This window comes from Scyliorhinus torazame, chromosome 14, assembly GCF_047496885.1.
Source record: "Scyliorhinus torazame isolate Kashiwa2021f chromosome 14, sScyTor2.1, whole genome shotgun sequence".
NCBI classification, from domain to species: domain Eukaryota; kingdom Metazoa; phylum Chordata; class Chondrichthyes; order Carcharhiniformes; family Scyliorhinidae; genus Scyliorhinus; species Scyliorhinus torazame.
The window spans coordinates 19,119,011-19,132,553 of record NC_092720.1 but is presented as its reverse complement, the minus strand read 5'-3'; the positions used below and the strand labels follow the sequence as shown (position 1 = coordinate 19,132,553).

Sequence of the window (13,543 nt, the reverse complement as noted above, 5' to 3'; positions counted from 1 at the left end):
TAACTTACCCATGGTGCATTGGTAACAGTGCAGACATAAATTTAAAAAGCTATTAAATGTTAAGAAAAAAAATAATTTACTAAAAATCATACCGTTCACCAATAAAGCACGTAAATTGTTCTGTGCAGCTTTTTAGAGATATTTTCAATCATTTAAAATCAGTTTGTTCACTGGTGGTGGATGAAGCACTTCATTAAAAAAAGCTTGATTTTTCTGATAAACCCATTTTCAGCTTTATTAACAAAACTGCAGCAGGTTACAACACTTAAATCTATCAATCTGAAATGAATAAACAATCACGTTTCAAAAACCTACCTGACTACACTAGTTCATGTTTGATGATATGTAAATGTATTTGAGTAGGGGTTTGAGCAAAGCTTGTGTAGTGCAGCATTGTGGCATAGTTGGTTAGCACTATGGCTTCACAGCACCAGGGTCCCAGGTTCAATTCCCGCTTGGGTCACTGTCTGTGCGGAGTCTGCACGTTCGCCCCATGTCTGCGTGGGTTTTCTCTGGGTCCCCTGGTTTCCTCCCACAAGTCCTGAAAGATGTGCTGTTAGGTAATTTGGACTTTCTGAATTCTCCCTCTGTGTACAGGCATCGGAATGTGGCGACTGGGGGCTTTTCACAGTAACTTTATTGCAATGCTAATGTGACAATAAAGGTTACTATTATGCAGACACTTTGCATGCTTCAGAGTCAATTACAGATTGAGTGGAAAACATACAGACCTAATACCTCCTTTTACGATTAAGATTGTTGGGAAGATTTTCCCTGACCTGTTTTATTCATAAGATGCTTCTTAGTGTTTCTTTCTGGTTTGAATAGAATGATATAACATTTTGGAGCAAATATGCAGATAAGCAAACCAAAGCTTGATGCCAAAATGGCAAAGATCTCGACGGCGACGGTATATTTTCCAGGAGAACTAATGTAAGCTGGAATAAAAGTCAACCAAACTGCACAGAAAATTAGCATGCTAAAGGTGATGAACTTCGCCTCGTTGAAATTATCCGGCAGCTTTCGAGCTAAGAATGCGAGGACAAAGCTCATGCAGGAGAGAAAGCCGATATAACCCAGCACACAGCAAAATGCTGTCACTGAGCCTAAATCACACTCAAAAATAATCTTCTCGTTGTAATATTTGGTCTGCTTTACTGGAAATGGCGAGGACACAAGAAGCCAGACAACACAGATTGCAACTTGGACAACTGTGCAGAGCAGGACGCTGAGGATTTGCTGCAGAGTCCCAAACCATTTCATCATGTTATTGTTGGGGAGAGTGGCTTTAAACGCCATCAGCACAACCAGGGTTTTGGCCAGCACACATGAGATGCAGAGGACGAAACTGACCCCAAACAGTGTGTGCCTCAGCATGCAGGACGACACTGATGGCTGGCCGATAAAAGTCAGCGAGCACAGGAAACACAACATCAACGAGAGGAGAAGAAGGAAACTGAGTTCGGAATTGTTGGCTCGAACGATCGGAGTCTTCCTATAATACCAGAGGACCCCTGCAACAGACACGGTGCTGGCTGTTCCGAGCAAGGACACAGTCGTCAGTGTAATCCCCATCGCCTCTTCAAATGAGAGGAACTCAATTTCTTTCGGGATGCATTCATTTCTTTGTGGATTGGACCATTCTTCCAGTGCACAGGGGACGCAGTTTAGTGAATCTAAGGATAAAACAACAATAGTTTGCAATCATATAACACCTTTAGCAAAAAAGCCCACATATACTCACATAACAGTGCTTTTGCAGAGGCGTAATGACAAATGGGTGCTGGAAGGAGGCCTGAAAAAGAGTGACTAAAATGGTCAATGATGTGAATTTTAAGGAAGAAGAGAGAGGAAAAGAGCCAGCGAGGTTGTATGGAAAGAATTCCAGAGGGCGGTGCTTGTGCTTTTCAGGGCAAGGATGACAAGGGTGGAGTAAAAGGATGGGGTATTCCAGTAGAAAAGGTCAGAGTTAACGCAAAGGGGAATTGAGGCTGGTGGGGCGGGGGGGGGGGGGGGGGGGGTGCTGGCAGCAGGCTGGGAGGGTGGGTCAAGAGGGTGTTTTAGTGTTGGAAAAGATTTCGGAGGGAACAATGGGCCTGACTCCAAACTCAAGGATGAGAACATTACATTGAAGGTACTGGGGTATTGGGGGAGCTGGAGCCAATATACATCAGAGACGATAGGGATTAACTGATTTGGTGCATTTTCTCTTTTGGTTTCAGATTCCAGCATCCACAGTAATTTGCTTTTATTTATTGGTGCAGGTGAGGATGAGACAGAAGAGATTTGCATGAGCTACACTTTACAGAAGGTAAATTACCGGAGTCATTTGAATAGTCAGTTCTAGAAATGTCAAAGTCAGGGAAGCACGCTTCAGTAACAGATGGACTGAGATAGGGATGAAGGCAAACAATATGCCAAGGTGGAAGTAAATGGAGAGATTATGGGGTCTGTAGCTCAGCTTGTAGTTACAATCTTCTTAGCTTGCGACAGTGGTTGGAAGGGTTGGAATCTATGTCGGGGTACAGGCTTTGTGGCAATGGCCAAAGGCAATGGCTTTGACCTTATCAATGTTTAGTTGGAGCTCATACACGACTGAGTGTCAGGGCATAAAGGCAATGATGGGGTGGAGAAAGCTGTGAACAGTAAGATTTGGGTGCATTAGGGTGCTAATGTAAGATGACGCCCTAGTCTTGTGATAATTTCACTATAGGCCACCATATCGATGTGGAAGAGAAAAGTGGCAAGGATGTTTCCTCGGAGATTTCAGGGGTAATGGCCTGGGGGCTAGAAGGGAAGCAGTTGCTGGAGATAAGAATGGAAGCAAGAGAGGAAAGGCATACTATAATGGGCAATGAGGGGGGGGACATTTTAGGAAGGTGGTGCAGTCAACCATGTCAAAACCTGCAGTGTCCAAGGAGGATAATGAACTGTGATCACAATCACAGAAGATGGTGTTTTCTATTTGAAATACACTGCCTGAATGTATGGTGGAGCCTAATTCAATAATATCAGTCGAAAAAGAATTGGATTAATTATTAAAGGCAAAATAATTGTACGATTATGTGGAAATAGTAGGGGAATTGAACTAATTTGGGTAGCTCCACCAAAGAGCCAACATAGACATAATAAACCAAATGGCCTCCTTCTGTGCTTTTATCTCTTTATGATCCTATTGTGATCAATTGCCTCAATTTTTGTCCATTACCTGATAATCATTCAATTAAAAATAATATGGAATTGAAATCTTTTAGAAAATTCAGGTTGTTTTATTATCACAATAATGAACCTTTTTACACAAAGGGTAATGGGAGTCTGGAATTTGCTGCCCGAATTGGTGGTGGAGGCAAAGATCCTAAAGTCTTTTGAAGGGTACCTAGATCTGCATCTGAAGTGATGTAAGATACAGGGTTATGGTCTGGGTGCAGGGAGGTGGGATTAGAAAGGGCATCGGAGTATCCTTGGGCTGGCATGGACAAGATAGGCCGAATGGCCTCCTTCTGTGCTGTAACTTTATGGTTCTATAAAGGGGCATGGATCTCGAATACAGCATGTTCTGCACCACCTTGTCAGCCATTTTTATTGGGAATTTTCCTTCAAACTAAGCAGTAAAATAAAGGAATTGAAAAATTCATTTTGGTTACAGTTGGGATTGTCATTCCTGGAACAGAGAAGGTAAATTGGAGATTTAATAACATTATGTGACTTCTTTGTTAATGATATGTTAATTATAGTTTTAGGATACACAGGTGAAAGATATTGTTCAATTAAGTACTCAGAGCCAATGGCACTTGTGGTCTCGAGGAGGCGCAAGTGTGCGGTAAACCTCCGTCTGGGCGTGCCCCTGCTCGGGCAGAATTTCACATTGGCTCCAGGCCCTGAACCCTCCCCAGGAGCGGCACAATCTGAGCCGCCTCGGCAGAAATACCCTCCTTGCCCTTTCACACTGCACAAAGAGGCTTCCTGTATGGGCTGCTGTTGCACACTCTTCTCTTCCTTATCGTGGCCCGTCGCCCGGACATGCCTTGCTGCCATCCGGTGGTGGAGGTCCCCAGCAAAGGCATGTCCCTTACTATCAGCGTCCTGGGGGCAGGGTGTTGCATGTAGCAGTCCCATACAACGGTACGATGTGTTGCTTCATGGACTTCCAAGATGCCTGCATTTTGGGGGGCTTTGTGGAGTCTGTGGACCACATGTATGTATGTATGTAATTACATGTATGTAATTTGTAGTTCCATCCCTCTTGTCAATTACTACAGCTTTGTTCACACTTCAGTCCTATGCTTCTGATCCAGGACCACCCGGTGCAGAGACAGGTAGGGAAGCAGGCGGAGCTTCTCAGGAACCTGTTCCTGGGCCTGGTCAAACTAACCATAAACAGGGACAGGCGATTGAGTGGGTTGTCCGGCCAGACTATCTGGCCAGACTACCATGGCCACATTCATGGCCGGGTGTCCCTGAAGAGGGAGCTGCGGTGTCTGCCGGCACCACTGAGGCCTTCCATGCCCAGTTGGGCACTGTAGGGGCTGCGGTGTGTTATGAACCCCTTTAATCACATTTTGGTTCAATGTTTTAAGTTTCCTTTGCGATTTGTTTTTGAGCAGCTGCTCGTTTAATTTATCCCTTGGTTTCTTTGATTTAATTACATTGATTTTTCGTCGTGCTCAAAAGAGTATAAAGGGAGACTGGCAGCACACGGTGGGCACCGGGGAGGCACCTGGAAATAACATTTTAACTTGATTTGTAAGTTTCCATTGAGGTTTTGCCTTTTTGTTACAGTGTCCCTTTAAGGGGCTGTCACATCAATTTGTTAACGTTTATTTTATTGATTTATTGTTTAAAAAGAGCAAAGAAAGAGATTGATGGGTCACTGGGTTGGTGGATGGAAGGTGGGCAGATGTAATGCTGCATTCTGCGAATAAACCTATTATCAGGAAAATATTAGTGTTGAATTGCGTACTTCGCTAACTGGCTTGGGATTAACAGTCGGACTAGCACAGATACAAGCTGTTTCTACTTGGGAGAGTGTTTGTACTCAGAGGGCACAGATTTATTGGCAAAAGAAACAAAGCATGGGCTGGATTCTCCGATTTTGACGCCAGCGTGGAAACGGTGGTGTTTTATGACCGGACATTCGGCGCAAAACGGCCACTGATCCTCTGTTTGGCTGGGGGGCTAGCAGCTGAGCAGTGTACAGCACCCGGCTCGAGCTGCCGATATGGCCTGGAGAATTGCCGTGACCGTGGCCGCGCATACGCACGGCGGCGGCCTGCAAAATAGTGGTCCCCCTCTTTGGACGGCTCCAAACACCGGACCACCCCCCAACAGTTCCCCCAGCCCCTGAGAAAGGCCCCCCTACCCGGGGATCGGCCCTCCCCCGACTATGGAGGTGCTGGACTGAGTCCGCAGCTGCCATGCCGAGTTCCCGACGGGTGAGACCACACGCAACAAATGCCGTCGGGAACTCAGCCGGTCGGGGGCAGAGCATCGGGGGGGGGTGGGCCTCAGGCAATGTCCTGAGGCCATCGATACGGCGTGCAGCATACTAGAGTACACTGCTTTGGAGGAGCGGAGCATCGCGAAAGCGGCGGCGCACCCGATTTCGTCGGAAACAGGTATTCTCCAGCAGATCGCCGAACGCGATTTCGGCGTTGGCGACCGTAGAAACCCGCCCCTTATGTGTGAGTACGTTTTGTGCAGCGAGCTGTCGTGATTCGGAACGCACTGCCTGAGATGGCAGTGGAAACAGCTTCAAAGGTGATTTCCAAAACAGGGAATGGATATAAATACTTGGAAAGACAAAACATTTCTGGGCTTTGAGGAAAGAGCTGGGGACTGGAACTAACTCGGTAGTTCTTTCAAAGAGTTAGCATGGGGCACAGTGTTACATGTCTTGATTTACACAACGGCAATGTGGCGGGGGGGAATGCAGGAAGACATTTTGATTTTTGAAAGGAACAAGAATATTAGAGGAGTGACTGGCCAAAGATGTAAAACAGGGAAAGACATGTAGATACATTCACCGCAAGATAGAGGCCACAGATTAAAGAAGAATTTGAAGTCTCAAAATGCCTAAACCTTGTTGGACCTCAGCTCTGAATGCAAGACGGATAATCAGTTTGAGAATAGAATTCATGTTGTGGACAGATAAGGATGCAAGATTTTTAGGTTACTGACCAGAATACTAATTGTTAAAAAAGGTAAAAGAAAATAATCTTGTAGTATACTGACACGAGGGGGGCGATTCTCCAAAATGGAGACTAAGTGTTCGCTCCATCGTGAACACCATCGCGTTTCAGGATGGCGCGAAACGGGCACGGGGACAACTGATTCTGGCCCCCCATTGCGCGGGAGCGGTTCACGTCACTCCAGCCTCCCTTCCCAGTGCCAAATGGGCACCATGCCAACCCGCACATGAGCAGTTGGAGCGCGCCAACCCGCGCATGTGTGGGGGACTTCTTCAATGCGCCGGCCCCTACGCAACATGGCGCAGGTCATCAGGGGCCTGCCGCACAACAAAGTAGGCCGGGGGGGGGGGGGTGGAGGCCGGCCCGATGATCGGTGGGCCCCGATCGCGGGCCAGACCCCATTAGAGGCCCCCCTCCCCACACAGGCCGCCCCCCCAACCCTTTGCGCAGAATTCCCGCCGGCGAAACTCTGCCATTTCCGCGCGGCCGCTCGGCCCATCTGGGCTGGAGAATCGGCGGCCCGGCCGAGGACAGCGGCCCGCGACAGTCGCCGCGCCAAATGCGCCGGCACAAATGGCGCCGATTCTCCGCACCTCGGAGAATCGCGCACCGGCGTCGGGGCGGCGTGCCGCGGTTGCGGCGATTCTCCGGCCCGGCGCGGGGCTCAGAGAATCGCGCCCAAGATACTCTTGTACAACAAAATGGCAAAACTTAGAATTAGGGCACTTATAGAAAAGATGTCAAGACAGAAGGATTCTGGGAGTTTGTCAAGTTAAGAAACCACAGGATGTAAAACATTGAGAGATAGCCATACATACAAAAGGGCATTACTTATAGGGGCTGGTTTAGCACAGTGGGCTAAACAGCTGGCTTGTAATGCAATACAGAGCCAGCAGCGTGAGTTCAATTCCCGTACCGGCCTCCCCAAGCAGTAACTTCATTGAAGCCTATTTGTGACAATAAGCTATTATTATTATTATTATATGTAAAGTTAGTAACATCCACACAAACTATTCGTGATTTGTCAAGGAACGTATTCTCGCACGGGGTGATTGGGGTGAAGGGAGAGGTTAATTACATAACAGCTAGAATAATAGATGCCCTCATTGTGTCTTTGTGCGGCAGAGAGAGGGAGACCATCGAGAGACATGAACAAACAAGTCAAGAGGCAATGGAGAGAGAGAGAGAGAAAGGGAGGCTGGAAAACAAACAGACTGCAGCTGTGAGAGAAACTGTTCGCGCAGTCTGTCATTCAGAACTTGTCACAGGTAGTAAACTGTGAATCACCGCCTACGTTTATCGACGTAGTTTATCTGAGAACTGAACAAATGTGTCCTGATTTTGTCCAAATAAAGATGATTCTCAACAAAGCTTTGCTGCTAAGTCCGCTGCTGCTGTACAGGGGTGCTGCATGTCCCCCAAGTGCTGACTTGAATTTTCTGGAGAGTTGGTTGTTTACCTGAGAAGTTACTGATTTCACCATCAGGACAAGGCAGACAATCAGTACAGCAAAGTGGTTGACCTTGTGGAACTGCTTTCCTTGTACCAGGAGGACATCTATCTGTGCACACTGACTGGGGGACCTAAATTACAAAAATGAGAAACACACGCAGAAATGGTCACCTCTTACATCGTTGATTACAGATCAACATTTTGTCTTTAATCATTCGCGGGATGGGCAAGGCCCATTCGGCCACCAACCATCTGCTCAGCGATCCACACTGCTCCCTGCTCCGGCAGCACCCCTATTTTAAAATTCTCATCCTTGTGTTCAAATATATTCATGGATTTTCTCTCTCCTTATTTCTGTCACTTCCTCCAGCCAGACGGCCGACTGTGATCTCTGCACTCCTTCACTTCTGGCCACTTTCACCATTCACACACTGGCTGCTGTGCCTCCAGCAGTCAAGACGCTAAGCTCTGGAATTTCCTCCACAACATCTTCAGGTCTCTACCTTCCTCTCTTCCTTTAAGCTGCTGGTTAAACCCTTTCAACCAAGCTTTGGCCAAATTCCGTACGAAGCTCAGTAACAAAATTATTCGATAACGCTCCTATGAATTCTTTTGGGCTGTTAAAGGAGTTTTGAATGTTCTAAGCTGGTATTCTAACATGGAAGCGCTGTAGGCACATCAGGGTATTTATCCCAAAACTGGCTGATTCACACTATTTACAGTTTGTACATAGTGGGTTAAAGGGAAGGCACAGTTTCCCTCACGGCTACCTGTCTGCTGCCTAGAATTTAATTTAAGTCCCTATGGTCCCAGGCTGCTTTCCCCTGGGAGAGCTGACTGGTGGTGATTTAACCTGAGGATCACCACACCTCAGGCAAGAGGCAAGGTTGAGAAGGCGGGGCCTTCATTAATAACCTCAGCCGGTACGGGCATTGAACCCACACTGCTGGCCTCGCTCTGCATCACAAACCAGTCATCCAGCCCACTGAGCTAAACCAGCCCCCAAACATGCACAGTTGCCTGATATCAGTGTTACATCATCATTAACCTCATAGGGTTAATGGGGCGGGACGGTAGCAGTGTTGCTTCACAGCTCCAGGGTCCCAGGTTCAATTCCCGGCTTGGGTCACTGCTTGTGCGGAGTCTGCACGTCTCCCCGTGTCTGCGTGGGTTTCCTCCGGGTGCTCCGGTTTCCTCCCACAAGTCCCAAAAGATGTGCTGTTAGATAATTTGGACATTCTGAATTCTCCCTCAGTGTACCCGAACAGGCACTGGAGAGTGGCGACTAGGGGACTTTCATAGTAACTTCATTGCAGTGTTAATGTAAGCCTACTTATGACACTAATAAAGATTATTATTATTAGGTTAGCATAGCCATTCTGTTAACCCTTTCTACGTCAAAATATGTTATATAAATACAGATAGTTGTATTTATTTCTCACCCTTAATTACTCTGAAAAGTTGCTAGGTGGCTTGCTGCAGCAATTCAAGGGAGAAATTAAGAGTCAACCATATTGATGTGGGACTGGAGTTATGTCAAGGTTATACCAGGTAAAGACATTAATGAACAAGTTGGTTTTATGACAGTCAGACAGTTTCATGGTCAGTCACTGTTACTGATCCCAGTATCAATATCCATCAGTAAAAATTATAAAATTATATATATAAAACATGCTGCCTGTAGAATGAATGAACAATTGATCCAGCTTACCATCATTTGATTATTGTGCCAAACAATATTTCCTTCATTTACCAGAAGGTTGTGTCCCAAACCTAAAGCAGCATCAAACCTGCCGATTTTAACATACTTAATGGAACCATCTGCGTTTTTGTGCCAGTTGATAATATCGTATGATGCAATTGGATCCCCATTCTCATCGAAATAGACCTCTTCCCCAAACTTGTTCGTATATCTCACGCCTTTCAGGTAATGGAGGAGCTTTGGAAAGATTAGAAGACAGGTTAAAGGCTGTCCTTCAGCATCGGAATTCATTACGTTGTAATTATAAATGTAGCAATATAACTACAAGACACTCCATATCTAAAATATCTGCATAAAACATAATCAGATGTAACACTGTTATATTCATTGACAATGCTAACTAAATGTTTTTTTAAATAAATTTAGATTACCCACTTATTTTTTCAAATTAAGGGGCAATTTAGCGTGGCCAATTCACCTGCTCTGCACATTTTGCAAACATGTGCAAACTCCACACGGACAGTGACCCAGAGCCGGGATCGAACCTGGGACCTCAGCGCCGTGAGGCAGCTGTGCTAACCACGAGGCCACCGTGCTGCCCGAATGCCAACTAAATGTTAAGAATTTCAGCCAAGAGGTAAAGATGAAAATTTATGCAGCAGTTTCAACAAGGTAGTTGATATTGTCACAAGTAGACTTATATTAACACTGCAATGAAGTTACTGTGAAAAGCCCCTAGTCGCCACATTCCGGCGCATGTTCGGGTACACTGAGGGAGAATTCAGAATGTCCAATTCACCTAACAGCACGTCTAACGGGACTTGTGGAAGGAAACCGGAGCACCTGGAGGAAACCCACGCAGACACGGGTAGAACATGAAGACTCCGCACAGACAGTGGCCCAAGCCGGGAATCGAACCTGGGAACCTGGAGCTGTGAAGCAACAGTGCTAACCACTGTGCTACCGTGCCGCCCACAGTTCCATATAACCAGACATGCGAGCAACAGGGAAATTCACGATTTCTCCCTTTTTCTTCGATAAGCATGGTACAAGTTGCCCTTCATTTGTCACATTTGATTCCATAAGGTTAGTGTTAGCACTCGACAGTGGGAGGCATTAAAGCCAAGGCCATTCTGATCTCAAACAATGTTCAGACATGTGGTTTATCCCTTGAGAAAATTAGAAATAGAAAATCTTGACTCATTATTTTTTACCGCACTAACCTAAGAGGAAATGAGCACGTTTCATTGTCTCTATTAGTGTCAAAGGTGAGATCACGTTAGCCAAAACAGATAAGGCACTGATATTACTTCTCATCTGCTCAGTTCTTCATTGGCCAAGAGGGGCATGGTAACTTAATAGCTATAAATAATTGTTGGTGAAAAAGGTCAACTGTAGTATGAATTATATTAGCAGCTGGACAGGAATGCCCTCACATTAAAAGGGTCCCAAATCTCTTACCTGCCATGGTTTGAAGTTGAAAATGTTGGCACAGGTGTTATTTGGCAGTGACCCAGTGCCATTTTTGCAAGAGTTCAGACTGTGAAGGGCATGAGCTATTGTATATACAGCTTTATACACATTGTAAGAAACTCTCAGTTCGGATACATCCGAGTATATGCTGTATGTATTGTTTAAATCCTCCAAACCTGTACATCGCCGATGAGTAATAGCTGATGTGTTAATTCCTTTGATGTTCTCTGAAGTCCCAAGGGAACATTTAAATATTGTTTCCCACAATTCTTTCACAAAGAGGTTATTTGGAGTTTTGAAGGGATGCACTTGAAGAAGGAAACTCCTCAGGCCTGGAATTTCTGCCCTGTGGATTGCGAATCCTATTGTCCCGCTCAAAGACAGGAAATTTTCTTTGGTGGCAATCAAAGCAGATGTAACCCAGGCCTCACTCGCTATCCATTGTCTGCCGGTGATGTTTTGCTTTACAACCTCTCTGATCAAAGGGTACGCATCTCCCTCAATGGCAAACATGACAATGACCCTCGCGGTAGATGCCTTGATGGTCTCTGTTATTTGAAGTATCTTTCGCCTGGAGTGCATTTTTGGAAGGACTTCAGTAAAAGCAATGCAAACGCCAAGTTTCCTGACTTCATCGCTGAATGCTTGAATTCCGTTATGGCCGTAGTCATCATCACCCGCGATCGATCCAACCCAGGTCCAGCCAAACCGCTGCACCAATCGGGCAACACCCTGTGCCTGATGGGCATCGCTTGGCATTGTTCTGAAAAAGGCTGGGAACTTATTCCTGTGACTTAGGCAAGCACAGGATGCAAAGTAGCTGACCTGGAGAAAATCAACAATACATTTTTTTAATATAGCACTGAAAAACTCATAGATATCATAAAAACTCAAAATGGTATAATTCAGAATGGAACCATCTGGCCCATCATGCCTGCACAGTTCTGCGAAACAGTTATTCAGGTAGGCTTGAGGGGCTGAATGGTCTCAACCTGTTCCTAAGTGTTATTTTTCTCTTCACTGCCTGGGAGGATCGACAGGAGAAAGAGATTGACCACCGATTGCAGAGCCCACCTGTTGCTGGCTATTTTTTTGGATGGTGAAAGTGAAAACTGTTTTAATCCCTCCCAATTCTGATGGAAGTGACTTCTTGATGATAGGTAAGAGGAAAAAGGGAAAATCAAAGGAAAGCCAGTGTATTGATTCTGACCTTGTGTTCCACTCTTTGGGATGTTACTCATCCAACACCCTTAATGACATGGTCAAAGTGGACAACATGTGGGGAACTGAGGCTCGTTGGCAGCTTGCTATCTTATCGCGCAGCATGACACAATAAGAATGTCATGCCCTCTGTCAAATTGGTGATTGCAACAGCAGCAACTTGCCTTTATACAGACCCTCTGATGCCCCAAGGAGCTTCAGAGCAGCAGCATCAAACAAAACGTGACATTCAGCCACATAAGGAGACATTAGGACAGGTGAACAAAACTTGGTCAAAGAGGTAAGTTTTAAAGAGCGTCTACAAGGAAGTAAGAGAGGTAGAGAGGCAGAGAGATTTAGAGAGGGAACTAAAGAGCCCAGGGCCTCGGGAGCAGAAGACACAGCCACCAATGTTGGAGATGTTCAAGAGGGCAAAAGTATGTGCACAGGTATTTCGGAGGAGATTACAAAGATAGGGAGGGCTGGTACCAGGGAGGGACTTGAAAACAAGGATGAGAATTTTAAAATCAAGGCATTGTTGACTTGTAGCTAATGTATGTCAGCGAGAACTGCGATGATGGGTGAATAAGACTTGGCGCAATTTAAGATGCAGGCATTAGAGTTATAGATGAGTTCAAATTATGGAGTTTGGTAGATGGGAATGCAGGAGAGCATAGTCATTGTCCAGTTTAGAGGTAACAGAGGCATGGAGGAGGGTTTCAGCAGCAAATGAACTAAGGCAGGATGAGAGTGGGACGATGCTATTGATGTGGGAGTAGGCGGTCTTGGTGATGGTGCAGATGTGCGGTTGTGGTTCCGAAGATGTTGGTTCAGCCTTAGAGAGCTCGAGGGAATTCCTGCTCAGTATTGGATGTCACCCTGCAGCTCTTCAACTCGCAACGTACCATTGGAATTTTGAAAGGACCCAGTGTTCTTTGTATAATCATGGACTGTGTTGACCCTGAATCTCCGACAATTACAGGAAAGGATGAAAATCCCTCACAGCCTTGGCTGGATGTTTCCTCACTCCGTCCACTCTGTCTGCTCGTAGACGCTAAGGCCGATCTGAGAGACTGCGTGTGTGTCGCACAGGTGTCATAAATCTGGTAACCCAGCTTTATGTTTGGAAGAAGCGTTCGGTCTTTGTTTATTTCCCGAATTGCAAAAATCATCGTCTGCACCCAGCGGAAGGATCTGAAATCAAAGCTGAGAATAGAGGTTCGATTTAATTCATTTTCCAAGTTTGGCAAAACAAGTAGAGATGAAGGGGCGGATTTGTGACACACTGCCCCAATTGAGAATACTTCACTTATCAAAACGCCTTCATTTCAATTTCCATTCCAAGCTGAAATGGCTCTGCAGAGTTAATTTACTTAGTGCAGGATTTCCAGCATCCCCCCCCCCCCCCCCCCACCATAGGTAGCGTAGACAGGAAGGAACCTGTCCCCTTAATGGAGGAATCAGTAACCACAGTGTCTATATTTAAGGTAAGGGGCATGAGATTTAGAGGGGATTTGAGGAAAGCCAG

At 45.8% G+C, this 13,543-nt stretch overlaps 1 protein-coding gene across 1 annotated transcript; it reads right to left on the bottom strand.

Moving 5' to 3' along the window:
* Positions 1-608: 608 nt before the first annotated feature.
* Positions 609-13,214, bottom strand: LOC140389265 (extracellular calcium-sensing receptor-like). Its single transcript, XM_072473448.1, has 5 exons — positions 12,921-13,214; positions 10,804-11,640; positions 9,352-9,579; positions 7,648-7,771; positions 609-1,676 (listed from the first exon to the last, which is right to left on the bottom strand). The coding sequence occupies exons 1-5, from the start codon at positions 13,185-13,187 to the stop codon at positions 751-753; spliced, it is 2,382 nt and encodes a 793-aa protein (XP_072329549.1). The 5' UTR covers positions 13,188-13,214; the 3' UTR covers positions 609-750.
* Positions 13,215-13,543: the final 329 nt, after the last annotated feature.

What these genes read in the sequence shown, in the direction of transcription:
- LOC140389265 (XM_072473448.1), bottom strand. Translation starts at nt 13,187, where the DNA reads ATGATTTTTGCAATTCGGGAAATAAACAAAGACCGAACGCTTCTTCCA. An exon ending in TCAACTTCAAACCATGGCAG is followed by an intron (nt 9,580 to 10,803) that starts GTAAGAGATTTG and finishes ATCTTTCCAAAG; the next exon opens with CTCCTCCATTACCTGAAAGG. An exon ending in TGAAATCAGTAACTTCTCAG is followed by an intron (nt 1,677 to 7,647) that starts GTAAACAACCAA and finishes TTTTATCCTTAG; the next exon opens with ATTCACTAAACTGCGTCCCC.